Genomic DNA, 27828 nt, shown 5'->3' with positions numbered 1-27828 from the left:
AATCTGTATGTAGTGAGCTCCCCCTAGTGGTGGCTGTGTAAGTCTGTATGTAGTGAGCTCCCCCTAAAGGTGTCTGTATAAACCTGTATGTAGTGAGCTCCCTCTAGTGGTGACTGTATAAATCTGTATGTAGTGAGCTCCCCCTAGTGGTGTCTGTATAAATCTGTACGTAGTGAGCTCCATCTAGTGGTCACTGTATAAATCTGTACGTAGTGAGCTCCATCTAGTGGTCACTGTATAAATCTGTATGTAGTGAGCTCCCCCTAATTGTGGCTGTATAAATCTGTATGTAGTGAGCACCCTCTAGTGGTGGCTGTATAATCTGTCTGTAGTGAGCTCCCCCTAGTGGTGACTGTATAAATCTGTATGCAGTGAGCTCCCTCTAGTGGTGGCTGTATAGCTCTGTATGTAGTGAGCTCCATCTAGTAACGGCTGTATAAATCTGTATGTAGTGAGCTCCCCCTAGTGGTGACTGTATAAATCTGTATGTAGTGAGCTCCCCCTAGTGGTGGCTGTGTAAGTCTGTATGTAGTGAGCTCCCTCTAGTGGTGACTATATAAATCTGTATGTAGTGAGCTCCATCTAGTGGTCATTGTATAAATCTGTACCTAGTGAGCTCCATCTAGTGGTCACTGTATAAATCTGAATGTAGTGAGCTCCCCCTAGTGGTGTCTGTATAAATCTGTATGTAGTGAGCTCCATCTAGTGGTCACTGTATAAATCTGTACCTAGTGAGCTCCATCTAGTGGTCACTGTATAAATCTGAATGTAGTGAGCTCCCCCTAGTGGTGACTGTATAAATCTGTATGTAGTGAGCTCCCCCTAGTCGTGTCTGTCTAAATCTTTATGTAGTGAGCTCCCTCTAGTGGTGTCTGTATAAATCTGTATGTAGTGAGCTCCATCTAATGGTCACTGTATAAATCTGTACGTAGTGAGCTCCCCCTAGTGGTGTCTGTATAAATCTGTACGCAGTGAGCTCCATCTAGTGGTCACTGTATAATCTGTATGTAGTGAGCTCCATCTAGCGGTGGTTGTATGAATCTATATGTAGTGAGCTCCCCCTAGTGGTGGCTGCAAGTAGACAGATTTTCATTACTGACCTCTATGTCTGTTTGTAGAGAGTCAGGAGATTTGAAGTTATGTATCAGAATATTAGTGTTCTAAGCCATCTAATGTACTGGACCGATTTAGGTTACATTTTGGGGGTTAGTAACTGTTTGTTAATTCCTGGATTATCGGTGTATTGGGTAGGAGGGGGCGTATTTTGTTGTTTCCTCCGTGGACACCCTTCTCCCGTTCTTTGACATTTCTGCATTTGCCCCTGAGTATTGCTATACGTGTGATTTTTGGGAACCCTGGTAGAAATGTTGCACTGGAGACCTCACTGTGGCATGTGTCCTCTATATATTGGGGGCCCAGGATACCACAGATGCATGGGGTCACCCTGCAGGTTTGTCCTATTAATTCACAGTGGGAGCAGCCACACCATTTATTCTAACAGAAGCGGATTACCGGCGCCCCTAGTGGTGACATAGATTATGGCTCTTTTTTTACTATTACAACAAAGCCCCTCTCAGGCAGCGGCATAATGATTGTATTCAGCGTGAAGCCGCGGACAACACATACATTGTACATAGGAACCTTAATCGTGCTGACCAGCTGACATATTTCTTGATTACAACAATGGGGGCCATTATGGCTAAATACTAGGTGGGTTCATGGAGCCAATGCTGGTGCCAGCAAGTCCCCTTGAACCTAAGAGATTGACAAATATGGGGGGGCTAAACAGAGCCTGCATGGGGCGTCAAACATCTGTTCCAGTCTCGCCCCATTATAATTAGTCAGACCCCCTCCAATGTGCTCATATATACTGCTCTGTCTACAGTGGCTCCCCCTAGTGGTGGCTTCTGGCTGACAGAATATTCTTATTTATATCAGATCTCCGCTGTTACATTACTTATCAATGGGGTCCAACTCCAGACCCACTTGGTCCCGGTGGGATTCCAGCTCTGAACTGCATTCCCAGGCACGGCCACTGTACAATGTCAGAAATCGGACCTCCACCATCTAAGAAAACTCCTAGAATTCTTTGGATGGTGGCAGCTTATGACTTAGAGCCAGAGGACGTTACCGTCGTTAGTGTCCTGATGGCAGTGGTGGGCATCCTATGGAGCCTGCAGAAGGTAGAACGCTCCTTGCCCTCCCACCCGCTCACCTGTAGCATCTTGCTTCGTCATGAAAGACTCTAGCGAGGTGATGGGTGTGGGCCGAGGTAATCTCCGAGCTATGCAGATCAGACAGGACTGGAAATCTGGAACGAGAGAGAGACTGGTTAGAGGCTCATACCCATCACCGTAAAAAAAAAACGGACCGATATCGATCCGATTGCAATGCGATTTTAACATGAGCTTTTACATAGAGCAATTCTGTATGTAATTTACAAAATTTCCAAAGGAAATATTCTCATTTACACACACACACACACACACACACACACACACATATACAGTGCCTACAAGTAGTATTCAACCCCCTGCAGATTTTGCAGGTTTACACATTCGGAATTAACTTGGCATTGTGACATTTGGACTGTAGATCAGCCTGGAAGTGTGAAATGCACTGCAGCAAAAAAAGAATGTTATTTCTTTGTTTAATTTTTTTTAAAATTGTGAAAAGTTTATTCAGAGGGTCATTTATTATTCAACCCCTCAAACCACCAGAATTCTGTTTGGTTCCCCTAAAGTATTAAGAAGTATTTCAGGCACAAAGAACAATGAGCTTCACATGTTTGGATTAATTATCTCTTTTTCCAGCCTTTTCTGACTATTTAAGACCCTCCCCAAACTTGTGAACAGCACTCATACATGGTCAACATGGGAAAGACAAAGGAGCATTCCAAGGCCATCAGAGACAAGATCATGGAGGGTCACAAGGCTGGCAAGGGGTACAAAACCCTTTCCAAGGAGTTGGGCCTACCTGTCTCCACTGTTGGGAGCATCATCCGGAAGTGGAAGGCTTATGGAACTACTGTTAGCCTTCCACGGCCTGGACAGCCTTTGAAAGTTTCCTCCCGTGCCGAGGCCAGGCTTGTCCGAAGAGTCAAGGCTAACCCAAGGACAACAAGGAAGGAGCTCCGGGAAGATCTCATGGCAGTGGGGACATTGGTTTCAGTCAATACCATAAGTAACGTACTCCACCGCAATGGTCTCCGTTCCAGACGAGCCCGTAAGGTACCTTTACTTTCAAAGCGTCATGTCAAGGCTCGTCTACAGTTTGCTCATGATCACTTGGAGGACTCTGAGACAGACTGGTTCAAGGTTCTCTGGTCTGATGAGACCAAGATCGAGATCTTTGGTGCCAACCACACACGTGACGTTTGGAGACTGGATGGCACTGCATACGACCCCAAGAATACCATCCCTACAGTCAAGCATGGTGGTGGCAGCATCATGCTGTGGGGCTGTTTCTCATCCAAGGGGCCTGGCCATCTGGTCCGCATCCATGGGAAGATGGATAGCACGGCCTACCTGGAGATTTTGGCCAAGAACCTCCGCTCCTCCATCAAGGATCTTAAGATGGGTCGTCATTTCATCTTCCAACAAGACAACGACCCAAAGCACACAGCCAACACAACCAAGGCCTGGTTCAAGAGGCAAAAAATCAAGGTGTTGGAGTGGCCTAGTCAGTCTCCTGACCTTAACCCAATTGAAAACTTGTGGAAGGAGCTCAAGATTAAAGTCCACATGAGACACCCAACGAACCTAGATAACTTGGAGAAGATCTGCATGGAGGAGTGGGCCAAGATAACTCCAGAGACCTGTGCCGGCCTGATCAGGTCTTATAAAAGACGATTATTAGCTGTAATTGCAAACAAGGGTTATTCCACAAAATATTAAACCTAGGGGTTGAATAATAATTGACCCACACTTTTATGTTTAAAATTTATTAAAATTTAACTGAGCAACATAACTTTTTGGTTTGTAAGATTTATGCATCTGTTAATAAATCCTGCTCTTGTGTGAAGTTTGAAGGCTCTAACTTATTTGCATCTTATCAAACCTGCTAAATCTGCAGGGGGTTGAATACTACTTGTAGGCACTGTATATATATATATATTAGTCAGACATACAGATAGGTAGATAGACACATACATAGATAGATATAAATATCTGTAGCTTACTGTACATATTTTATATTACAAAATAAATTATTTTCTGAATTTTTTTTATTAACCAGCAGAGGGAAAGCCAACAGCTGGGGCTCGTGTTTATAGCCTGGGAAGGGGATAACACCCATGGAGCTTCCCAGGTTATTAATATCAGCTCACGGCTGAATACTTAGCCTTTCCTGGGTAATTAAAAAAAAAAACCCAAAACGACATAGGGTCCCTCTATACTTAATAACCATCAAAGGCTATGCAGACAGCTGTGGGCTTATATTAATAGCTTAGGAAGAGGCCATGGATATTTGCCGCATCCCAGACTAAAACATCAGCTCTCAGCCACCCCATAAATGGTGCATGCATAAGATGCGCCAATTCTGGCACTTGCCCTGGTGTGGAAAGTGAGGTGCTAGTATTGGGGTTGATGTCAACTTTCTATTGTCAGGCTATATTAAGCCCATGGGTTAGTAATGGAGAGGCGTCTATAAGTTGCCCCCATTACTAACCCTATAATCACATTGTCAAAAATAACCCCCAGAATAAAGTCCTTGATTTGAATAAATGACACAGGCTCGTTTATAGAATCATAGATTCAATCATATTGATTCTAAATTACCCAAAAACAGTTATACTTGTCCCCTGTAAAAAAAAAAAACAAAAAAAACCAACTTCATCCTTACACGTTCCCGACGTGAAAATAATAATCCATTTGTCCCGCGAGAAGTCTAGCTCTGCAACAATTCAGCCTGCCATCTAGATGTAGCAGAGCTAGATGTGTCACAGGCCATTTGGATTATTATCTTCTTGTCAGACAGGTGAGGAATATTGTTGTTTATTATTTTAATTCTTTTACAGGGGACCCTGGCATTAGTTGATTGGGCGTTAGGTGAGTATAACTATTTTTGTTTACCTTAGAGTAAATAAAGGAGTCTATATCATTTGTTGAAATAAAGGGCTTTTTTTCTGGGTGTTATTTTTTTGCCAATTTGACTACAGGGTTAGTCTTATAGACGCCTCTCCATTACTAACCCTTGGGCTTGATGTCACCCGACAATACAAAGGTGACATCAACTCCAATACTATCACCCAACGTGCCATAGCACGAGGGCAAATGGGAAGAGCGAGACTAAGTGCCAGATTTGGCACATCTTTTGCAACATTTCAGGGGTGGCTGAGAACTGATGTTTTTAGCCTGGGGGGACAATATCCATGACCCTTCCTAGCCTATTAATGTCAGCCTGCAGCTGTCTGCCTAGCCTTTGATGGTTATTAATTATAGGGGGACCCTACATTATTTTTTGGGGGGTTCCCCATTTTAATAACCAGTAAAGCCTAAGTATACAGCTGTGAGCTGATATTAACATCCTGGGAAGCTCCATGAGTATTACCCCCTTCCCAGGCTATAAAAATATGCCCCCAGCTGTCCGCTTTCCTTCTGCTGGTTAATAAAATTTCAGGGGACCCCACGCCATTTTTTTCAGAAAATAATTATTTAGCAATAAAATACACATAAGCTGCAAATGCACTGTACTAATTATATATGTGCCTGAGATCTATAGATTTATGTATTCTATGTGTATATATCTATTCTGTTGGGTCCTGCTGTGATTTTACTGTACGTGGCAGATGAAATGTCAGGTTTTCAAGGACATCGGCGTGTAAAAATCGGATATCACTTGCACGGTCCGTGTGCCATGCAATTTTTTTTATCACACCCATTGAGTTGCATTGGCGAGTCTCGTCCATATATATATGCTACAATTTTTTTTCATTCCGATCAGAGCTGAGAAAAAAACCTGAAGAGGAGTCAGGAATCATAGAATAATTAGTCAGAGTGCAATTCGATTTTTTTATCAGATTGAACTCTTCTGTTTTTCTCGCAGATAAGTATGAGCCCTAATACAGTAGTTCATGTACAGCTTGTACTGGAAAGTGACTGTACGGGGAGGAGGTTGCACTGCGCAGGGGTTGTATTGGGAAGAGCTGGAGATGTACTAGGAAACAACTGTAGTTGGGAGGAGTTGTAGTGGGCACGGATTGTACAGGGAAGGGGTTTATATTGGAAAGAAGTTGTCTGTGCACAGCTTGTACGGGGCAAGGCATGAACAGAACAGGGTGTGTACAGAGCATGGCGTGTATGGGGCAGGGCATGTATGGGGCATCCTGTGTATGGGGCAAGGTGTGTACAGGGCAGGGCGTGTAAGGGGTACGGCGTGTACAGGGCAGGGTGTATACGGGGCAGGGCGTGTACGGGGTAGGGCGTGTACGGGGCAGGTCGTGCACAGGGCAGGGTGTGTACGGGGCACGTCGTGCACAGGGCAGGGCGTGTACGGGGCAGGGCTTGTACGGGACAGGGCTTGTACGGGACAGGGTTTGTACGGGACAGGGTTTGTACGGGACAGGGTTTGTACGGGACAGGGCTTGTACGGGACAGGGCTTGTACGGGACAGGGCTTGTACGGGACAGGGCTTGTACGGGACAGGGCTTGTACGGGACAGGGCTTGTACGGGACAGGGCTTGTACGGGACAGGGCTTGTACGGGACAGAGCTTGTACGGGACAGTGCTTGTACGGGACAGGGCTTGTACGGGACAGGGTTTGTACGGGACAGGGCTTGTACGGGACAGGGCTTGTACGGGACAGGGCGTGTACGGGGCTGGGAGTGTACAGAACGGGGTGTGTACAGGGCATGGCATGTACAGGGCAGGGCATGCATAGGGCAGGGCGTGTACAGGGCATGGCGTGTACGGGGCAGAGCGTGTACGGGACAGGGCTTGTACAGGGCAGGGCGTGTACAGGGCATGGAGTGGGCAGGGCGTGTACGGGGCATGGCGTGTACAGGGCATAGCGTGTACAGAACAGGGTGTGTACAGAGCATGGCGTGTACAGGGCATGGTGTGTACAGAACGGGGTATGTACAGGGCATGGCGTGTACAGGGCAGGGCGTGTACGGGGCAGGGCGTGTACGGGGCAGGGCGTGTACGAGGCAAGGAGTGTACAGGGCAGGGAGTGTACAGGGCAGGGAGTGTACGGGGTAGAGTGTGTATGGGAAAAGGCGTGTAAAGGGCAGGGTGTGTACTGGGAAGGGCGTGTACAGGGCAGGGCGTGTACAGGGCAGGGCGTGTACAGGGCAGGGCGTGTACGGGGTAGGGCGTGTACGGGGTAGGGTGTGTACGGGGAAGGGCATGTACTAAGCAGATCATGTATGGGGTAGGGTGTGTACGGGGCAGGGCGTGTACGGGGCAGGGCGTGTACGGGGTAGGGCGTGTACGAGGCAGGGTGTGGACGGAGCAGAGCGTATACAGAATAGGGTGTGTACAAGACATAATCTGTACAGGGCAGGGATTGTACTGGACGTTATAATTATGGCAGCCCACCCCCGAATCCCCATTGCTCTAGATAATGGGGGCTGTGTAATGGGGGCCAAATGAGTGGATGAGTTTGGTGAAAGTGGCGCCGCAGGAAGATGGAAAAGTGGAGGAGGACGGGACAGTGGAGGAGGATGGGACAGACGGGGAAGGAGGATTGGACAGTGGAGGAGGATTGGACAGTGGAGGAGGAAAGGCTATTGGAGGAGGAAAGCATAGTGCAGGAGGAAAGGATAGTGGAGGAGGAAAGGATAGTGGAGGAGGACGGGACAGTGGAGGAGGATGGGACAGACAGGGAAGGAGGTATAGACAGTGGAGGAGGATTGGACAGTGGAGGAGGATTGAACAGTGGAGGAGGAAAGCATAGTGCAGGAGGAAAGGATAGTGGAGGAGGATGGGATAGTGGAGGAGGAAGGGATAGTGGAGGAGGAAGGGATAATGGAGGAGCACGGAATAGTGGAGGAGGATGGTATAGTGGAGGAGCATGGGACAGTGGAGGAGAAAAGGATAGTGGAGGAGAACGGAATAGTGGAGGAGGGTGGGATAATGGAGGATGAAGGGATAGTGGAGGAAGGGATAGTGGAGGAGGACGGGATAGTGGAGGAGGACGGGCTAGTGGAGGAGGACGGGCTAGTGGAGGAGGACGGGCTAGTGGAGGAGGACGGGACAGTGGAGTAGGACGGGATAGTGGAGGAGGACGGGATAGTGGAGGAGGACGGGATAGAGGAGGGGGACGGGATAGTGGAGGGGGACGGGATAGTGGAGGGGGACGGGATAGTGGAGGGGGACGGGATAGTGGAGGAGGACGGGATAGTGGAGGGGGACGGGATAGTGGAGGAGGACGGGATAGTGGAGGAGGACGGGATAGTGGAGGAGGACGGGATAGTGAAGGAGCATGGGATAGTGGAGGACGGGATAGTGGAGGAGGACGGGATAGTGGAGGAGGATGGGATAGTGGAGGAGGAAGGGATAGTGGAGGAGGAAGGGATAGTGGAGGAGGAAGGGATAGTGGAGGAGGAAAGGATAGTGGAGGAGGATGGGATAGTGGAGAAGGATGAGAAAGTGGACTAAGACGGGGTAGTGGAGGAGGACAGCATAGTGGAGGAGGACTGGGAAATGGAGTAGGACGGGATAGTAGAGAAGGACAGGATAGTGGAGGAGGACTGGGCAATGGAGGACGGTATAGTGAAGGAGGACGGAATAGTGGAGGAGGACAATATAGTAGAGAAGGACGGGATAGTGGAGAGGGAAGGGATAGTGGAGAGGGAAGGGATAGTGGAGGAGGACTGAGCAATGGAGTAGGACAATATAGTGGAGGAGGAGGGGGTAGTGGAGGAGAATGAGAAAGTGGAGGAGCATGGGACAGTGGAGGAGGGCGGGATAGTGGAGGAGGAAGGGAAAGTGGAAGAGGACAGGATAGTGGAGGAGGACAAGACAGTGGCGGAGAACGGGATAGTGGAGGAGGACGGGATAGTGGAGGAGGACGAGACAGTGGAGGAGGACGAGACAGTGGAGGAGGACGAGACAGTGGAGGAGGACGAGACAGTGGAGGAGGACGAGATAGTGGAGGAGGACGAGATAGTGGAGGACGGGATAGTGGAGGAGGACGAGACAGTGGAGGAGGAAGGGATAGTGGAGGAGGACGGGATAGTGGAGGAGGACGGGATAGTGGAGGAGGACGGGATAGTGGAGGATGGGAAAGTGGACTATGACCGGGTAGTGGAGGAGGATGGTGTAGTGGAGGAGGACGGGACAGTGGAGGACGGCTGCTGCAGGAAGCTGATGACAAATGACATGAAACAAATGCATAAAATCCAGATAAAGTAATAATCCAGGCATCAGGCTCTGCTCCGTGGCTGCATCTCTCCATACGTCTCCCTCGTGACTTGCTGCATCCTCCATACATCCCCCACCATCAGCTGGCTCAGGCGCCCATGACCTTTCCTGCACACAGAATTCTTTATGTTGATTTTCCACTTTCCTTTCGGTCTTACATAAAATATTATGAAGAATAATCTGTGAAATCGCGTGTGGAAACTTACAGGGCATTGCACAAATATGAACACCCCAGATTCTTCGTATCGGAATCGATCACTTCGGTGCTAACCCTACAACCTGCTCATCCTCTGCCACACTGGTTTCTACTACTTATGAAGAGCATAGCGGTCGAGATGACTTTGTTATTGGCTGTTGCGCTCTGCATAGGCAGCAACCACGATGACAAAGCTCACTTCATTATACTGAGAGCTTTGTCATCTCAGTTGATGACTTTTGCTGAGCACAGCAGTCGATGACCACCTCAACTCGACTGCTTCTAATTATTCCACCATTACCTCTGATGGTCACCATAGAGCCGAGCATGTGGCAGGACGGGGGGATCGGCGCCTCACATTGTGCCAGATGGGTAAATACGACATAACCTGAGACCTGGAGCCACGAACGGCACACTGATACTTCACATGTGGAGAGCATGCGATCAACGCACAGGAATATACCGAGAATGGATCAGGAGTGTAGGTGACTCACAATCACCGACAAGCCAGAAATAATAGCAAAAATATCCGGCCTTATACCCCATGTACACACGGGACGCCCCAACAAAAACACAGATAATATAAATGACCCATCATCACAGTCAGCAGGCCACAAGCTAATACAGACCCCAAGACAGACCTCCAAAGTAAAACGGACCCCCATAAACTAATACAGACCCCAGGCCAGGCCTCCAAAGTAAAACAGACCCCCATAAACTAATACAGAGCCCAGACCAGACCTCCAAACTAAAACAGACCCCAGACCAGACCTCCAAACTAAAACAGACCCCCATAAACTAATACAGACCCCAGACCAGACCTCCAAACTAAAACAGACCCTCATAAACTAATACAGACCCCAGACCAGACCTCCAAAGTAAAACAGACCCTCATAAACTAATACAGACCCCAAGACAGACCTCCAAACTAAAACAGACCCCCATAAACTAATACAGAGCCCAGACCAGATCTCCAAACTAAAACAGACCCTCATAAACTAATACAGACCCCAGACCAGACCTCCACAGTAAAACAGACCCCCATAAACTAATACAGACCCCAGACCAGATCTCCAATGTAAAACGGACCCCCATAAACTAATACAGACCCCAGACCAGACCTCCAAACTAAAACAGACACACATAAACTAATACAGACCCCAGACCAGATCTCCAAAGTAAAACAGACCCTCATAAACTAATACAGACCCCAGACCAGACCTCCACAGTAAAACAGACCCCCATAAACTAATACAGACCCCAGACCAGATCTCCAAAGTAAAACGGACCCCCATAAACTAATACAGACCCCAGACCAGACCTCCAAACTAAAACAGACCCCCATAAACTAATACAGACCCCAGACCAGATCTCCAAAGTAAAACAGACCCTCATAAACTAATACAGACCCCAGACCAGACCTCCAAACTAAAACAGACCCCCATAAACTAATACAGACCCCAGACCAGATCTCCAAAGTAAAACAGACCCTCATAAACTAATACAGAGCCCAGACCAGACCTCCAAACTAAAACAGACCCCAGACCAGACCTCCAAACTAAAACAGACCCCCATAAACTAATACAGAGCCCAGACCAGACCTCCAAACTAAACCAGACCCCAGACCAGACCTCCAAACTAAAACAGACCCCCATAAACTAATACAGACCCCAGACCAGACCTCCAAAGTAAAACAGACCCTCATAAACTAATACAGACCCCAGACCAGACCTCCAAACTAAAACAGACCCCCATAAACTAATACAGACCCCAGACCAGATCTCCAAAGTAAAACAGACCCTCATAAACTAATACAGAGCCCAGACCAGACCTCCAAACTAAAACAGACCCCAGACCAGACCTCCAAACTAAAACAGACCCCCATAAACTAATACAGAGCCCAGACCAGACCTCCAAACTAAAACAGACCCCAGACCAGACCTCCAAACTAAAACAGACCCCATAAACTAATACAGACCCCAGACCAGACCTCCAAACTAAAACAGACCCCAGACCAGATCTCCAAAGTAAAACAGACCCCCATAAACTAATACAGACCCCAGACCAGACCTCCAAACTAAAACAGACCCCCATAAACTAATACAGACCCCAGACCAGATCTCCAAAGTAAAACAGACCCTCATAAACTAATACAGACCCCAGACCAGACCTCCACAGTAAAACAGACCCCTACAAACTAATACAGACCCCAGACCAGACCTCCAAAGTAAAACAGACCCCCATAAACTAATACAGAGCCCAGACCAGACCTCCAAACTAAAACAGACCCTCATAAACTAATACAGACCCCAGACCAGATCTCCACAGTAAAACAGACCCCCATAAACTAATACAGAGCCCAGACCAGATCTCCACAGTAAAACAGACCCTCATAAACTAATACAGACCCCAGACCAGATCTCCACAGTAAAACAGACCCCCATAAACTAATACAGAGCCCAGACCAGACCTCCAAACTAAAACAGACCCTCATAAACTAATACAGACCCCAGACCAGACCTCCACAGTAAAACAGACCCCTATAAACTAATACAGACCCCAGACCAGATCTCCAAAGTAAAACGGACCCCCATAAACTAATACAGACCCCAGACCAGACCTCCACAGTAAAACAGACCCCTACAAACTAATACAGACCCCAGACCAGACCTCCAAACTAAAACAGACCCCCATAAACTAATACAGAGCCCAGACAAGACCTCCAAACTAAAACAGACCCCCATAAACTAATACAGACCCCAGACCAGATCTCCAAAGTAAAACAGGCCCTCATAAACTAATACAGACCCCAGACCAGACCTCCAAAGTAAAACAGACCCCCATAAACTAATACAGAGCCCAGACCAGACCTCCAAACTAAAACAGACCCTCATAAACTAATACAGACCCCAGACAAGACCTCCAAACTAAAACAGACCCCCATAAACTAATACAGACCCCAGACCAGACCTCCAAACTAAAACAGACCCCCATAAACTAATACAGACCCCAGACCAGACCTCCACAGTAAAACAGACCCCTACAAACTAATACAGACCCCAGACCAGACCTCCAAGGTAAAACAGACCCCCATAAACTAATACAGACCCCAGACCAGACCTCCAAGGTAAAACAGACCCCCATAAACTAATACAGAGCCCAGACAAGACCTCCAAACTAAAACAGACCCTCATAAACTAATACAGACCCCAGACCAGACCTCCAAAGTAAAACAGACCCTCATAAACTAATACAGACCCCAAGACAGACCTCCAAACTAAAACAGACCCCCATAAACTAATACAGAGCCCAGACCAGATCTCCAAACTAAAACAGACCCTCATAAACTAATACAGACCCCAGACCAGACCTCCACAGTAAAACAGACCCCCATAAACTAATACAGACCCCAGACCAGATCTCCAATGTAAAACGGACCCCCATAAACTAATACAGACCCCAGACCAGACCTCCAAACTAAAACAGACACACATAAACTAATACAGACCCCAGACCAGATCTCCAAAGTAAAACAGACCCTCATAAACTAATACAGACCCCAGACCAGACCTCCACAGTAAAACAGACCCCCATAAACTAATACAGACCCCAGACCAGATCTCCAAAGTAAAACGGACCCCCATAAACTAATACAGACCCCAGACCAGACCTCCAAACTAAAACAGACCCCCATAAACTAATACAGACCCCAGACCAGATCTCCAAAGTAAAACAGACCCTCATAAACTAATACAGACCCCAGACCAGACCTCCAAACTAAAACAGACCCCCATAAACTAATACAGACCCCAGACCAGATCTCCAAAGTAAAACAGACCCTCATAAACTAATACAGAGCCCAGACCAGACCTCCAAACTAAAACAGACCCCAGACCAGACCTCCAAACTAAAACAGACCCCCATAAACTAATACAGAGCCCAGACCAGACCTCCAAACTAAACCAGACCCCAGACCAGACCTCCAAACTAAAACAGACCCCCATAAACTAATACAGACCCCAGACCAGACCTCCAAAGTAAAACAGACCCTCATAAACTAATACAGACCCCAGACCAGACCTCCAAACTAAAACAGACCCCCATAAACTAATACAGACCCCAGACCAGATCTCCAAAGTAAAACAGACCCTCATAAACTAATACAGAGCCCAGACCAGACCTCCAAACTAAAACAGACCCCAGACCAGACCTCCAAACTAAAACAGACCCCCATAAACTAATACAGAGCCCAGACCAGACCTCCAAACTAAAACAGACCCCAGACCAGACCTCCAAACTAAAACAGACCCCATAAACTAATACAGACCCCAGACCAGACCTCCAAACTAAAACAGACCCCAGACCAGATCTCCAAAGTAAAACAGACCCCCATAAACTAATACAGACCCCAGACCAGACCTCCAAACTAAAACAGACCCCCATAAACTAATACAGACCCCAGACCAGATCTCCAAAGTAAAACAGACCCTCATAAACTAATACAGACCCCAGACCAGACCTCCACAGTAAAACAGACCCCTACAAACTAATACAGACCCCAGACCAGACCTCCAAAGTAAAACAGACCCCCATAAACTAATACAGAGCCCAGACCAGACCTCCAAACTAAAACAGACCCTCATAAACTAATACAGACCCCAGACCAGATCTCCACAGTAAAACAGACCCCCATAAACTAATACAGAGCCCAGACCAGATCTCCACAGTAAAACAGACCCTCATAAACTAATACAGACCCCAGACCAGATCTCCACAGTAAAACAGACCCCCATAAACTAATACAGAGCCCAGACCAGACCTCCAAACTAAAACAGACCCTCATAAACTAATACAGACCCCAGACCAGACCTCCACAGTAAAACAGACCCCTATAAACTAATACAGACCCCAGACCAGATCTCCAAAGTAAAACGGACCCCCATAAACTAATACAGACCCCAGACCAGACCTCCACAGTAAAACAGACCCCTACAAACTAATACAGACCCCAGACCAGACCTCCAAACTAAAACAGACCCCCATAAACTAATACAGAGCCCAGACAAGACCTCCAAACTAAAACAGACCCCCATAAACTAATACAGACCCCAGACCAGATCTCCAAAGTAAAACAGGCCCTCATAAACTAATACAGACCCCAGACCAGACCTCCAAAGTAAAACAGACCCCCATAAACTAATACAGAGCCCAGACCAGACCTCCAAACTAAAACAGACCCTCATAAACTAATACAGACCCCAGACAAGACCTCCAAACTAAAACAGACCCCCATAAACTAATACAGACCCCAGACCAGACCTCCAAACTAAAACAGACCCCCATAAACTAATACAGACCCCAGACCAGACCTCCACAGTAAAACAGACCCCTACAAACTAATACAGACCCCAGACCAGACCTCCAAGGTAAAACAGACCCCCATAAACTAATACAGACCCCAGACCAGACCTCCAAGGTAAAACAGACCCCCATAAACTAATACAGAGCCCAGACAAGACCTCCAAACTAAAACAGACCCTCATAAACTAATACAGACCCCAGACCAGACCTCCAAAGTAAAACAGACCCCCATAAACTAATGCAGACCCCAGACCAGACCTCCAAAGTAAAACAGACCCCCATAAACTAATACAGACCCCAGACCAGACCTCCAAAGTAAAACAGACCCCCATAAACTAATACGGACCCCAGACCAGACCTCCAAACTAAAACAGACCCCCATAAACTAATACAGAGCCCAGACAAGACCTCCAAACTAAAACAGACCCCCATAAACTAATACAGACCCCAGACCAGATCTCCAAAGTAAAACAGACCCTCATAAACTAATACAGACCCCAGATCAGACCTCCAAAGTAAAACAGACCCCCATAAACTAATACAGAGCCCAGACCAGACCTCCAAACTAAAACAGACCCTCATAAACTAATACAGACCCCAGACAAGACCTCCAAACTAAAACAGACCCCCATAAACTAATACAGACCCCAGACCAGACCTCCACAGTAAAACAGACCCCTACAAACTAATACAGACCCCAGACCAGACCTCCAAGGTAAAACAGACCCCCATAAACTAATACAGACCCCAGACCAGACCTCCAAGGTAAAACAGACCCCCATAAACTAATACAGAGCCCAGACAAGACCTCCAAACTAAAACAGACCCTCATAAACTAATACAGACCCCAGACCAGACCTCCAAAGTAAAACAGACCCCCATAAACTAATGCAGACCCCAGACCAGACCTCCAAAGTAAAACAGACCCCCATAAACTAATACAGACCCCAGACCAGACCTCCAAAGTAAAACAGACCCCCATAAACTAATACGGACCCCAGACCAGACCTCCAAAGTAAAACAGACCCCCATAAACTAATACAGACCCCAGACCAGACCTCCAAAGTAAAACAGACCCCCATAAACTAATACGGACCCCAGACCAGACCTCCAAAGTAAAACAGACCCCTACAAACTAATACAGACCCCAGACCAGACCTCCAAAGTAAAACAGACCCCTACAAACTAATACAGACCCCAGACCAGACCTCCAAAGTAAAACAGACCCCTACAAACTAATACAGACCCCAGACCACCTAAATTATTAAAGACTCCGACCAGGCGCTTAGTCTAACATAGAGCCCAAACCAGACCCCAGACCAGAACCCTAACGTAATAAGATCAGTGACTGGAGTCAGGACACCGGAGGCGTCCAGCTGCACCCACAGCGCCGTCTCACCTTCTCCTTCCTCCTTGAAGGATTTTGGTTGGGACACAGTGAAGCACTGCATCACTTCGTACCGCTGCCGCGCCTCCTGGTTCTCCGAGCCCGCCTCGTCTGGGGGCCGGATCAGCATTCGACAGTTTAAGGTATGGCTGTTTCGTCTATTGGCTTCTTGGGACCAGGGGGCTCCATTCACTGCAAAGAAGAAACAAAAGAGTGAAAAACAAGAATAAGCGCGTCCTGATGGAGGCCAGCTCCCAGAATCACCGACTAGGGGTGATGTCCTAGTGTCAATATAAAGAAAGCCCCCCATGCCTCAGCAGCAGCACTTTAGAGACCACCATACATATCAGACTACAGCAGACCAAGCTCCCCGACCATTAGGTGTATACGGACCCTCACCTACGGGGAGAGAAGGATGAGAGTGGGAAGATTGAGATCTCGGAGGCCATTTTCCTGAAGCCAATTGCCGCCAAGATTTCAATATGCGCACGTAAGGCCTCCGGCGGCCATTTTCCTGAAGCCTCCGGCAGCCCACGGCTTCAGGAAGATGGCCGCAGAGAAGCCGGTGATGCGCTCGCCGTGGACACACTCCTGCTGCCGGCATCCTGAGGAAGGGACCCTGCTCAGGTGCACTCCACACTGCCCAATGCCACCGGTTCTGCTGCCCCAACCCCCCCCAGTAAGCCTGCGTTCGCACCATAAGACGCACCCCCAATTTTCCTCCCAAATTTTTGGGGAAAAAAGTGCGAAAAATACATATATATATTCCAGGCATCAGCGGTTTCTCACCTAAGGATTTGGGCAGCAGGTTCTTGACGAACTGCTCGTGGTCGCCCACGTGGAGGATGCTGTAGATACTGTCCTTCATCAGCTCCTCCTGCTTGTAGCCCAGATAATTGGTGACATTTTCCGAGACAAAGACGATCCGGCCCTCCTGATTCACCACGAAGAAGAAGCCGTCCAGAGCCTGAGAAGAGAAGCGGAGGACCGGTGACACAGTGTATATACCCATGTGCGCTCCAGCACCTCCTGACAGTGTTTAGCTTTGGTTCTTTCCCTCTAGAATCTTTTTCTGTGTTGTACGTTGTCAGGGCTGAGCTTGCGGCGCACGCAGCTGTTCCTGCAGCGGAGGATGGTGGTTGTTGTCCTGCCAGTGTTATGTCACGGCTGGGAACGCGGAGGACATTCCCCTTCCAGGCCTCTTTGTCTGGCCGGGGGCCTAATACAACAGCATCTAATGTACCGCGGTAATTATTAACAAGTGCCACCGCCAAACCCGGAAACCACGCGGAAATCTCTGACATCCAGTCCCTGCACACCGCCGCTCACAGGGGAACGGTGCGGCCTGGAGCGCAGCACGCCGCTGTTAACCCTGTCCACGCTGACTTGTATGAGCAGTGGCCTAACTTGATGCTCGTGAGCGCCGATGAAAAAGCTCCAACCGGGGCCCCCCAATTATTGCAAGTTGGTCTTTTCACTTTTTTGGGCTCCAAGGCCAGGGTACGATAACAACCCCTGCACCTATTGTCAGTTCAGTCCCTGCACAGGAGTATTATGCAATTAACCCTGTCCATGCTGCACACAGTAGCACTGCACAATATAAAAGGAGGGGTCCTCATCTGCAGCCTTCAGAAGCACACTGCTCCTCTGCCTCCTGCTTGCTGGAGGACTGTGCGCCGATGACTGACAGCTCGGAGGAGCCGGGGGCACTGAGCCTTGGCTGCTCCCGGGGATCCTCCGTCAGATTCAGAGCAATGAGCTGCAAGAGCACGATCACTCCGCGCTTGAGAATTGTCATTTTACCCATTAATGAAGACGAGACGACGCTGTTAACCTGTCCCTGCTGCACCGATATCTCCTGCCCGCCGCCGCCGATCGCAGGGGAAGGATTGTTCATGTCGCCGCAGGATCTGGCCCTGCAGAGGGGACGGGAGAATTTCTGCAAATTGTCTCTTATGTCGGCAGCAGGAATGCGCTCTCCTCCTGGTCCGAAGTGGAAAACTGAATTCTCCTGCAGAGAACAAAGACGATGGGAGAGTTCAAAGTGGCCGAGGTCCATGTGAAGCGCTCACCTAGTGTATCCTGTACCTCATACCCCAGCATCGCATACCCCTTACCCAATCATCTCCTACCCCCAGTGTACCCCATACCCAATCATCTCCTACCCCCCAGTGTACCCCGTACCCAATCATCTCCTACTCCCAGTGTACCCCGTACCCAATCATCTCCTACTCCCAGTGTACCCCGTACCCAATCAACTCCTACCCCCCAGTGTACCCCGAACCCAATCATCTCCTACCCCCAGTGAACCCCTTACCCAATCAACTCCTACGCCCCAGTGTACTCCGTACCCAATCATCTCCTACCCCCAGTGTACCCCTTACCCAATCATCTCCTACCCCCAGTGTACCCCATACCCAATCATCTCCTACCCTCCAGTGTACTCCGCACCCAATCATCTCCTACTCCCAGTGTACCCCGTACCCAATCAACTCCTACCCCCCAGTGTACCCCGAACCCAATCATCTCCTACCCCCAGTGTACCCCTTACCCAATCAACTCCTACGCCCCAGTGTACTCCGTACCCAATCATCTCCTACCCCCAGTGTACCCCTTACCCAATCAACTCCTACCCCCCAGTGTACCCCGAACCCAATCATCTCCTACCCCCAGTGTACTCCGTACCCAATCATCTCCTACTCCCAGTGTACCCCGTACCCAATCAACTCCTACCCCCCAGTGTACCCCTTACCCAATCAACTCCTACCCCCCAGTGTACCCCTTACTCAATCAACTCCTACCCCCCAGTGTACCCCGAACGCAATCATCTCCTACCCCCCAGTGTACCCCGAACCCAATCATCTCCTACCCCCAGTGTACTCCGTACCCAATCAACTCCTACCCCCAGTGTACCCCTTACCCAATCAACTCCTACCCCCCAGTGTACCCCGAACCCAATCATCTCCTACCCCCAGTGTACTCCGTACCCAATCAACTCCTACCCCCAGTGTACCCCTTACCCAATCAACTCCTACCCCCAGTGTACCCCGAACCCAATCATCTCCTACCCCCAGTGTACTCTGTACCCAATCATCTCCTACTCCCAGTGTACCCTGTACCCAATCAACTCCTACCCCCCAGTGTACCCCGTACCCAATCATCTCCTACCCCCAGTGTACCCCATACCCAATCATCTCCTACCCCCAGTATACCCTGTACCCAATCATCTCCTACCCCCAGTGTACCCGGTACCCAATCATCTCCTACCCCCAGTATACCCCGTACCCAATCATCTCCTACCCCCAGTGTACCCGGTACCCAATCATCTCCTACCCCCAGTATACCCTGTACCCAATCATCTCCTACCCCCAGTGTACCCCATACCCAATCATCTCCTACCCCCCAGTGTACCCTGTACCCAATCATCTCCTACCCCCAGTGTACCCCGTACCCAATCATCTCCTACCCCCCAGTGTACCCCGTACCCAATCATCGCCTACCCCAGTGTACCCCGTACTCAATCATCTACTACCCCCAGTGTACCCCAGCATTGTCTACCCCCCATGTATCCCGTATCCAAGCATCTCCTACCTCCAGTGTACCCTGTAACAAATCATCTCTTAACCCAGTATACCCTTTACCCAAGCATCTCCTTCCCCCAGTGTAACCCGTACCCAATCATCTCCTACCCCCAGTGTACTCCGTATCCAATCATCTCCTACCCCCAGTGTAACCCGTACCCAATCATCTCCTACCCCCAGTGTACCCCGTACCCAATCATCTCCTACCCCCAGTGTACTCCGCATCTAATCATCTCCTACCCCCAGTGTACGCCGTATCCAATCATCTGCTACCCCCAGTGTACCCCGTACCCACTCATCTCCTACCCCCAGTGTACGCCGTACCCAATCATCTGCTACCCCCAGTGTACCCCGTACCCACTCATCTCCTACCCCCAGTGTACGCCGTACCCAATCATCTGCTACCCCCAGTGTACCCCGTACCCAATCATCTGCTACCCCCAGTGTACGCCGTACCCAATCTACTACCCCCAGTGTACCCCAGGATTGTCTACTCCCCACGTATCCCGTATCCAAGAATCTCCTACCCCCCAGTGTACTCTGTATCTAATCATCTCCTACCCCCAGTGTACCCCGTAACCAATCATCTCTTAACCCCAGTGTAACCAGTACCCAATCATCTACTATCCCGTACCCCCAACATCTCTTACCCCCAGTGTACCCTGTTCCAAGCATCTCTTACCTCCACTGTACCACATACCAAAGCATCTCCTACCCCAAGTGTACGCCGTACGATTCATCTCCTACCCTGTAACCCCCAACATCTCCTACCCTCAGTGTACCTCTTACCCAAGCATCCCCTACCCCCAGTGTACTAAGCACACAAGCCTCCCCCTCATAATCCCTGACCACTAGGGGGTGCTATCCGGTGACTTTTTTCTTTCTATAATCATTGACCTGTAGTTGATCATGTGATCTATAACTTCATCAATGAGAGTTAAAATATATTTTAGATTTTAAAATCCCCTCTACAAAACTCCTGTGCAGCATGCAGCGTGCCCAGAGGGTGGAGCGGGACACAGGGATGTAAAAAACACCCGTCAGACCTCACTCCCTGCATTTCACAGGGCACCGCTGTCATCTCATGTGCTCCTTTAAGACTAGAACCGATTACAAGTTGTGGGGTGACTGTCCCTTTAAGCGGCTGTCTCCTCTGCCATCCCTGAGAGGCGGCACCCCGATAACACACCTGACTGCTGGCAATTAGAGAAGTGAAGAGCTGCTCCACTGACGCCATTATTTCATCCCGCTTCAATTATCCTGCTTTTAAGAGCGGTGGCGAAGATTTACATGTGTAATAATGTGCGGGTGGGAGGCTCAAACCACAAGACATCCCCCGTATACAGTGCATCCCCCCAGACACAGTGCCGCATCAGTAGTAATACACAGATATGTGGATATTCACAGTCTGTCTATACAGAGGAGAACACCCAAATATATCTGTATCCTGCTATCTACAGACTGTGTGTATATTACTAGATATTTCTATCTATAGTCTACAGAAGCAAAGAATATATATCAAGATAAGAAGAAAAATATCTCTCTCTATATCTACCTATGATAGATAATAGATATATAGATATATAATAGATAAATAGACAGGTAGATAGATAGAATAGATAGATAATAGATAGATAAATAGATAGATGATAGATAGATAATAGATAGATAATAGATGATAGATAGATAATAGATAGATAATAGGTAGAGAGATAGAATAGATAGACAGATAATAGATAGATAATAGATAGATAAAAGATAGATAGGTAGATAGATAATAGATAGATAGGTAGATAGATATTAGATAGATAGGTAGATAAATAATAGATAGATAATAGATAGAGAATAGATAGATAATAGATAGATGGTAGATAATAGATAGATAATAGATAGATAACAGATAGATAATAGATAGATAGATAATAGATAGATAAATAATAGATAAAAGATAGATACTAGATAGATAAAAATGTAAAAAAGTTAATGCTAATGTTAACGGCCCCGCTGTAAACCACTGCAGAATGAATGAATTCATCTCTGCGCAGGCACCTCAGCTAACCAGAGATGAACTAATAAGCGTGGGAAAGTTTCTGAACTTTTTCCCATGCTGTCACTTCACCTCAGGTCAGCTAGGGACTCCGCGCAGCCTCAGTGACTACCGTTGACGTCAGTGAGGCTGCGCGGAGTCCCTGGCTGACCTGAAGTTAACTCGACAGCGTGGGAAAGTTTCTGAACTTTTTCCCACGCTGTCAGTGCCTCAGCCTCAGTGATGTCAGGGGTAGTCGGCGAGGCTGCGCGGAGTTCCCGGCTGACCTGAGGTGAACTGACAGTGTGGGAAAAAGTTCAGAAACTTTCCCACGCTTATTAGTTCATCTCCGGTCAGCCGGGGCGTCTGCGCAGAAATTTCATTCATTCATTCTGGCAGTGGTTTACAGCGGGGCCAGTAGCATTAGCACTGATCCCTATTGTAAACTAGTTAACCCCTTGTGATGGATTGCAGCGGGGGACCTGACTGAACGGCGGAGAGGTATGCATATTGTTGTTTTTTTATTTTGTTTTTTTTTTTTTTCTTTTACAGAACAAGGACTTTTTTTTGGGATTGGCAGAATAATAAATTTTGTCAAAAACTTTGCGTATTTATTTCATTAAAATATTTTTTTATTACTGTGTGTCTTTTTTTAACCCTTTACTACTATAGGATTAATAATGGCAGAGAAAATTGCGCGGGAGCCCAAGCAATTTTTTTCTGCGATTATAGCCGTAAATGTAACCCCTAGAGTTCCAATTTTTTCCTAACACAAACTACTAAATTGATTAAACACTGACATACATAAATTATTTTCATATGACATGGTTTACTATATGTAATCCATGTGTCATTTCACGGTGGCTCAGTGGAGTCCTGGGTTCAAATCCCACCAAGGACAACATCTGCAAAGAGTTTGTATGTTCTCCCCGTGTTTCCTCTGGGTTCTCCGGTTTCCTCCCACATTCCAAAGACATACTGATAGGGAATTTAGATTGTGAGCCCCATTGGGGACAGTGATGATAATGTGTGCAAACTGTAAAGCGCTGCGGAATATGTTAGCGCTATATAAAAAAAAATAAAGAAGAAAGATGTCGGGTTCGGGAATGATTTTACTGAAGCTGGCAATTGATTTAGCGGCTATTATTATTCTATGTAGAACTCTATGAACTATAAATATATACATATGTGCCTCAATGACATGTACAGTGTATATATATATATATATATTTTCTCTATGTGTATATATCTATTCTTTCGTTTCATGTCAGTGTGATTTTAATGTACGGCGCACTGAAATGCCGGCTTTTAAAAAACGGATCCGTCGAAAAACAGAAGAAACGGATGAAAAAACTGATGCGAAAAAACTGAGCAGCACTGATCAGTGGACAGCAGAAGATTGGGGCGAGCTGCAGGATAAAGCTTCCATCACGAATCAGTATTTGGTCAGTATTTTGCAGTGTTTGGTGAGTTAGCAGCAGTGGATCTTACAGAGAAAAGATTGAAGCCTGTTCTGTTATTTGGAGACGCTCCAGGTTTAGGTACAGAAATTCTGATCAAAAATACTCATGTGAACGCTGATGGGTTAACGAACGCAAAGACCAAACACTGATGGGAGAACGGACACACGGACCAAACACTGATGGGAGAACGGACACACGGACCAAACACTGATGGGAGAACGGACACACGGACCAAACACTGATGGGAGAACGGACACACGGACCAAACACTGATGGGTTAACGAACGCAAAGACCAAACACTGATGGGAGAACGGACACACGGACCAAACACTGATGGGAGAACGGACACACGGACCAAACACTGATGGGAGAACGGACACACGGACCAAACACTGATGGGAGAACGGACACACTGACCAAACACTGATGGGAGAACGACCAAACACTGATGGGAGAACGGACACACGGACCAAACACTGATGGGAGAACGGACACACGGACCAAACACTGATGGGAGAACGGACACACGGACCAAACACTGATGGGAGAACGGACACACGGACCAAACTCTGATGGGAGAACGGACACACGGACCAAACACTGATGGGAGAACGGACACACGGACCAAACACTGATGGGAGAACGACCAAACACTGATGGGAGAACGGACACACGGACCAAACACTGATGGGAGAACGGACACACGGACCAAACACTGATGGGAGAACGGACACACGGACCAAACACTGATGGGAGAACGGACACACGGACCAAACACTGATGGGAGAACGACCAAACACTGATGGGAGAACGGACACACGGCCCAAACTCTGATGGGAGAACGGACACACGGACCAAACACTGATGGGAGAACGGACACACGGACCAAACACTGATGGGAGAACGACCAAACACTGATGGGAGAACGGACACACGGACCAAACACTGATGGGAGAACGGACACACGGACCAAACACTGATGGGAGAACGGACACACGGACCAAACACTGATGGGAGAACGGACACACGGACCAAACACTGATGGGAGAACGACCAAACACTGATGGGAGAACGGACACACGGACCAAACACTGATGGGAGAACGGACACACGGACCAAACACTGATGGGAGAACGGACACACGGACCAAACACTGATGGGAGAACGGACACACGGACCAAACACTGATGGGAGAACGGACACACTGACCAAACACTGATGGGAGAACGGACACACGGACCAAACACTGATGGGAGAACGGACACACTGACCAAACACTGATGGGAGAACGGACACACGGACCAAACACTGATGGGAGAACGGACACACGGACCAAACACTGATGGGAGAACGGACACACGGACCAAACACTGATGGGAGAACGGACACACGGACCAAACACTGATGGGAGAACGACCAAACACTGATGGGAGAACGGACACACGGACCAAACACTGATGGGAGAACGGACACACGGACCAAACACTGATGGGAGAACGGACACACGGACCAAACACTGATGGGAGAACGACCAAACACTGATGGGAGAACGGACACACGGACCAAACACTGATGGGAGAACGGACACACGGACCAAACACTGATGGGAGAACGGACACACGGACCAAACTCTGATGGGAGAACGGACACACAGACCAAACACTGATGGGAGAACGGACACACGGACCAAACACTGATGGGAGAACGGACACACGGACCAAACTCTGATGGGAGAACGGACACACGGACCAAACACTGATGGGAGAACGGACACACGGACCAAACACTGATGGGAGAACGGACACACGGCCCAAACTCTGATGGGAGAACGGACACACGGCCCAAACACTGATGGGAGAACGGACACACGGACCAAACACTGATGGGAGAACGGACACACGGACCAAACACTGATGGGAGAACGGACACACGGACCAAACACTGATGGGAGAACGAACACACGGACCAAACACTGATGGGAGAACGGACACACGGACCAAACACTGATGGGAGAACGGACACACGAACCAAACACTGATGGGAGAACGGACACACGGACCAAACACTGATGCGAGAACGAACACACGGACCAAACATTGATGGGAGAACGGACACACGGACCAAACACTGATGGGAGAACGGACACACGGACCAAACACTGATGGGAGAACGAACACACGGACCAAACACTGATGGGAGAACGGACACACGGACCAAACTCTGATGGGAGAACGGACACACGGACCAAACTCTGATGGGAGAACGGACACACGGACCAAACACTGATGGGAGAACGGACACACGGACCAAACACTGATGGGAGAACGGACACACGGACCAAACACTGATGGGAGAACGGACACACGGACCAAACACTGATGGGAGAACGAACACACGGACCAAACACTGATGGGAGAACGGACACACGGACCAAACACTGATGGGAGAACGGACACACGGACCAAACTCTGATGGGAGAACGAACACACGGACCAAACACTGATGGGAGAACGGACACACGGACCAAACACTGATGGGAGAACGGACACACGGACCAAACACTGATGGGAGAACGGACACACGGACCAAACACTGATGGGAGAACGAACACACGGACCAAACACTGATGGGAGAACGGACACACGGACCAAACTCTGATGGGAGAACGGACACACTGACCAAACACTGATGGGAGAACGAACACACGGACCAAACACTGATGGGAGAACGAACACACGGACCAAACACTGATGGGAGAACGGACACACGGACCAAACTCTGATGGGAGAACGAACACACGGACCAAACACTGATGGGAGAACGGACACACGGACCAAACTCTGATGGGAGAATGAACACACGGACCAAACACTGATGGGAGAACGGACACACGGACCAAACACTGATGGGAGAACGGACACACGGACCAAACACTGATGGGAGAACGGACACACGGACCAAACTCTGATGGGAGAACGGACACACGGACCAAACACTGATGACATTAGCGCCATTTTTTAACGTACGAGTTTAAACAGGTATGTGTGAAAGAGATTTAAGTAGAAGGGGGCTTCGCGCTGAGCCAACACTGCGCTCCTTCTATTTTCAGGGTCGGTGGGGTCCTGAAAAAAGTGAAGGCGACATTTCATCAGTTTATAAACTGGGTTAGGTTTAACGAGGAAAGGTTTGTTGTGGCTGCTCCTATTCTGTATTGCAGATATGATTATGGGCGTAACATACAGCAGCAGTGATAATTTCTTATCTAAATGTAGGGGGCGCTATTCCATACACAGAAGCTTAAGGGATATTACTAAAAGAATAAGTTATCCGCTATTATTAAGGGATACATTAGTCTCTGGGGTCCTGACCCCTGGGATCCCCTCGGAGCGTGCACACCCCGGCTCCATTCTCTTTGGCGCTGCCGGGGTTCTGTGCTCTTCTACCGCAGGCAGTCTCATAGGGAATGAATGGCGCGGAGGCCGGGCACGTTCACCTCTGCTCCATTCAGACATGAGAACGTGGCCTAAAAGCTGCCCCCGTGTCATCCTCCGCAGTGGCGGTGTACATCTGTTCGCCTGCCGAGGTGACCGTATCGCCGCCATGAGAGCGCGACAAGGTCACCGCCAGCACGTGCTACACTGTGACGAAACCGCAGCTTGTGTGCTCACGAGTCAAGGACTGATCTCCTATCAGCCAGATGCCCGGCACCTGCTGACGTCCTCCGTTACCCACAGACGTCCTTCTCCTACCGGCCGCACACCTGATTAACCCTTCCCGCGTCACAATCATAATGGACATACAGAATCTTTGTTCTACTCAACTCACAGCCAAAGCTGCAGCAAAAGCCTGTTTCTCACCCCCGCCCCTCTGCGGTTTCAGTGTCTGCACATTTTCAATATAGTCTCATGTATAAAATAAGAAGTGACGACGAGCAGAACCCCGGGGGGCTCCGAGATGTGAACTGCAATCAGCTGATCGAGGGTCCGGAAAGCCAAAAGACGCCCCCCTCCAGACTGGCGATCAATCCCGGAGAGATGCTAGAGTGTATAAAGCACCGAGAGCGCAACAGAGAGACACAGACAGGAAGCGACGTGTCAGTCACCGTGAACGCGGCCCTCAGTGACTCGCTGACGATGCTGGTTGCTAAGCAACAATTATTCCCGCACAAGATCCAGACGGAGACGTGATACAAAGTAACAAGACAAATCCGACCAATAGCAACGGGCGACCGTCATCAGCTGCAGACACAAGTATATATATATATATATATATATATATATATATATATATATATATATATATATATATACACACTACAGTAAGTACCCCAGGATCAGTAATGTAATGTATGTACACAGTGACTGCACCAGCAGAATAGTGAGTGCAGCTCTGGGGTATAATACAGGATGTAACTCAGGATCAGTAATGTAATGTATGTACACAGTGAC

General features: G+C 48.5%; 2 protein-coding genes across 8 annotated transcripts in view; both read right to left on the bottom strand.

The window, feature by feature from the left end:
- NCOA1 (nuclear receptor coactivator 1) overlaps window positions 1-27828 on the bottom strand; it is a 581329-nt gene that overhangs the window by 81148 nt on the left and 472353 nt on the right. For all 7 annotated transcript variants that reach the window (XM_073561908.1, XM_073561912.1, XM_073561913.1 and 4 more), the window contains 3 exons: window positions 17099-17276; window positions 16322-16501; window positions 2216-2311 (listed from right to left, as the gene is read on the bottom strand). In XM_073561908.1, the coding sequence (XP_073418009.1) occupies window positions 2216-2311; window positions 16322-16501; window positions 17099-17276 (454 nt within the window). The remainder of the gene's footprint in view (window positions 1-2215; window positions 2312-16321; window positions 16502-17098; window positions 17277-27828) is intronic.
- Window positions 2215-8596, bottom strand: LOC141074292 (uncharacterized; the record flags this gene model as incomplete). The annotated part of the gene is given in 2 exon segments (XM_073561915.1): window positions 2215-8382; window positions 8384-8596. Coding segments are annotated over 2 exon segments (1071 nt in total), but the record flags the coding sequence as incomplete, so codon positions are not given.

Source organism: Dendrobates tinctorius, unplaced genomic scaffold, assembly GCF_039654945.1.
Source record: "Dendrobates tinctorius isolate UK_male_01 unplaced genomic scaffold, ASM3965494v1 ptg000332l, whole genome shotgun sequence".
In the NCBI taxonomy this organism is placed as follows: domain Eukaryota; kingdom Metazoa; phylum Chordata; class Amphibia; order Anura; family Dendrobatidae; genus Dendrobates; species Dendrobates tinctorius.
This window is presented reverse-complemented; position numbering and strand designations above follow the sequence as displayed.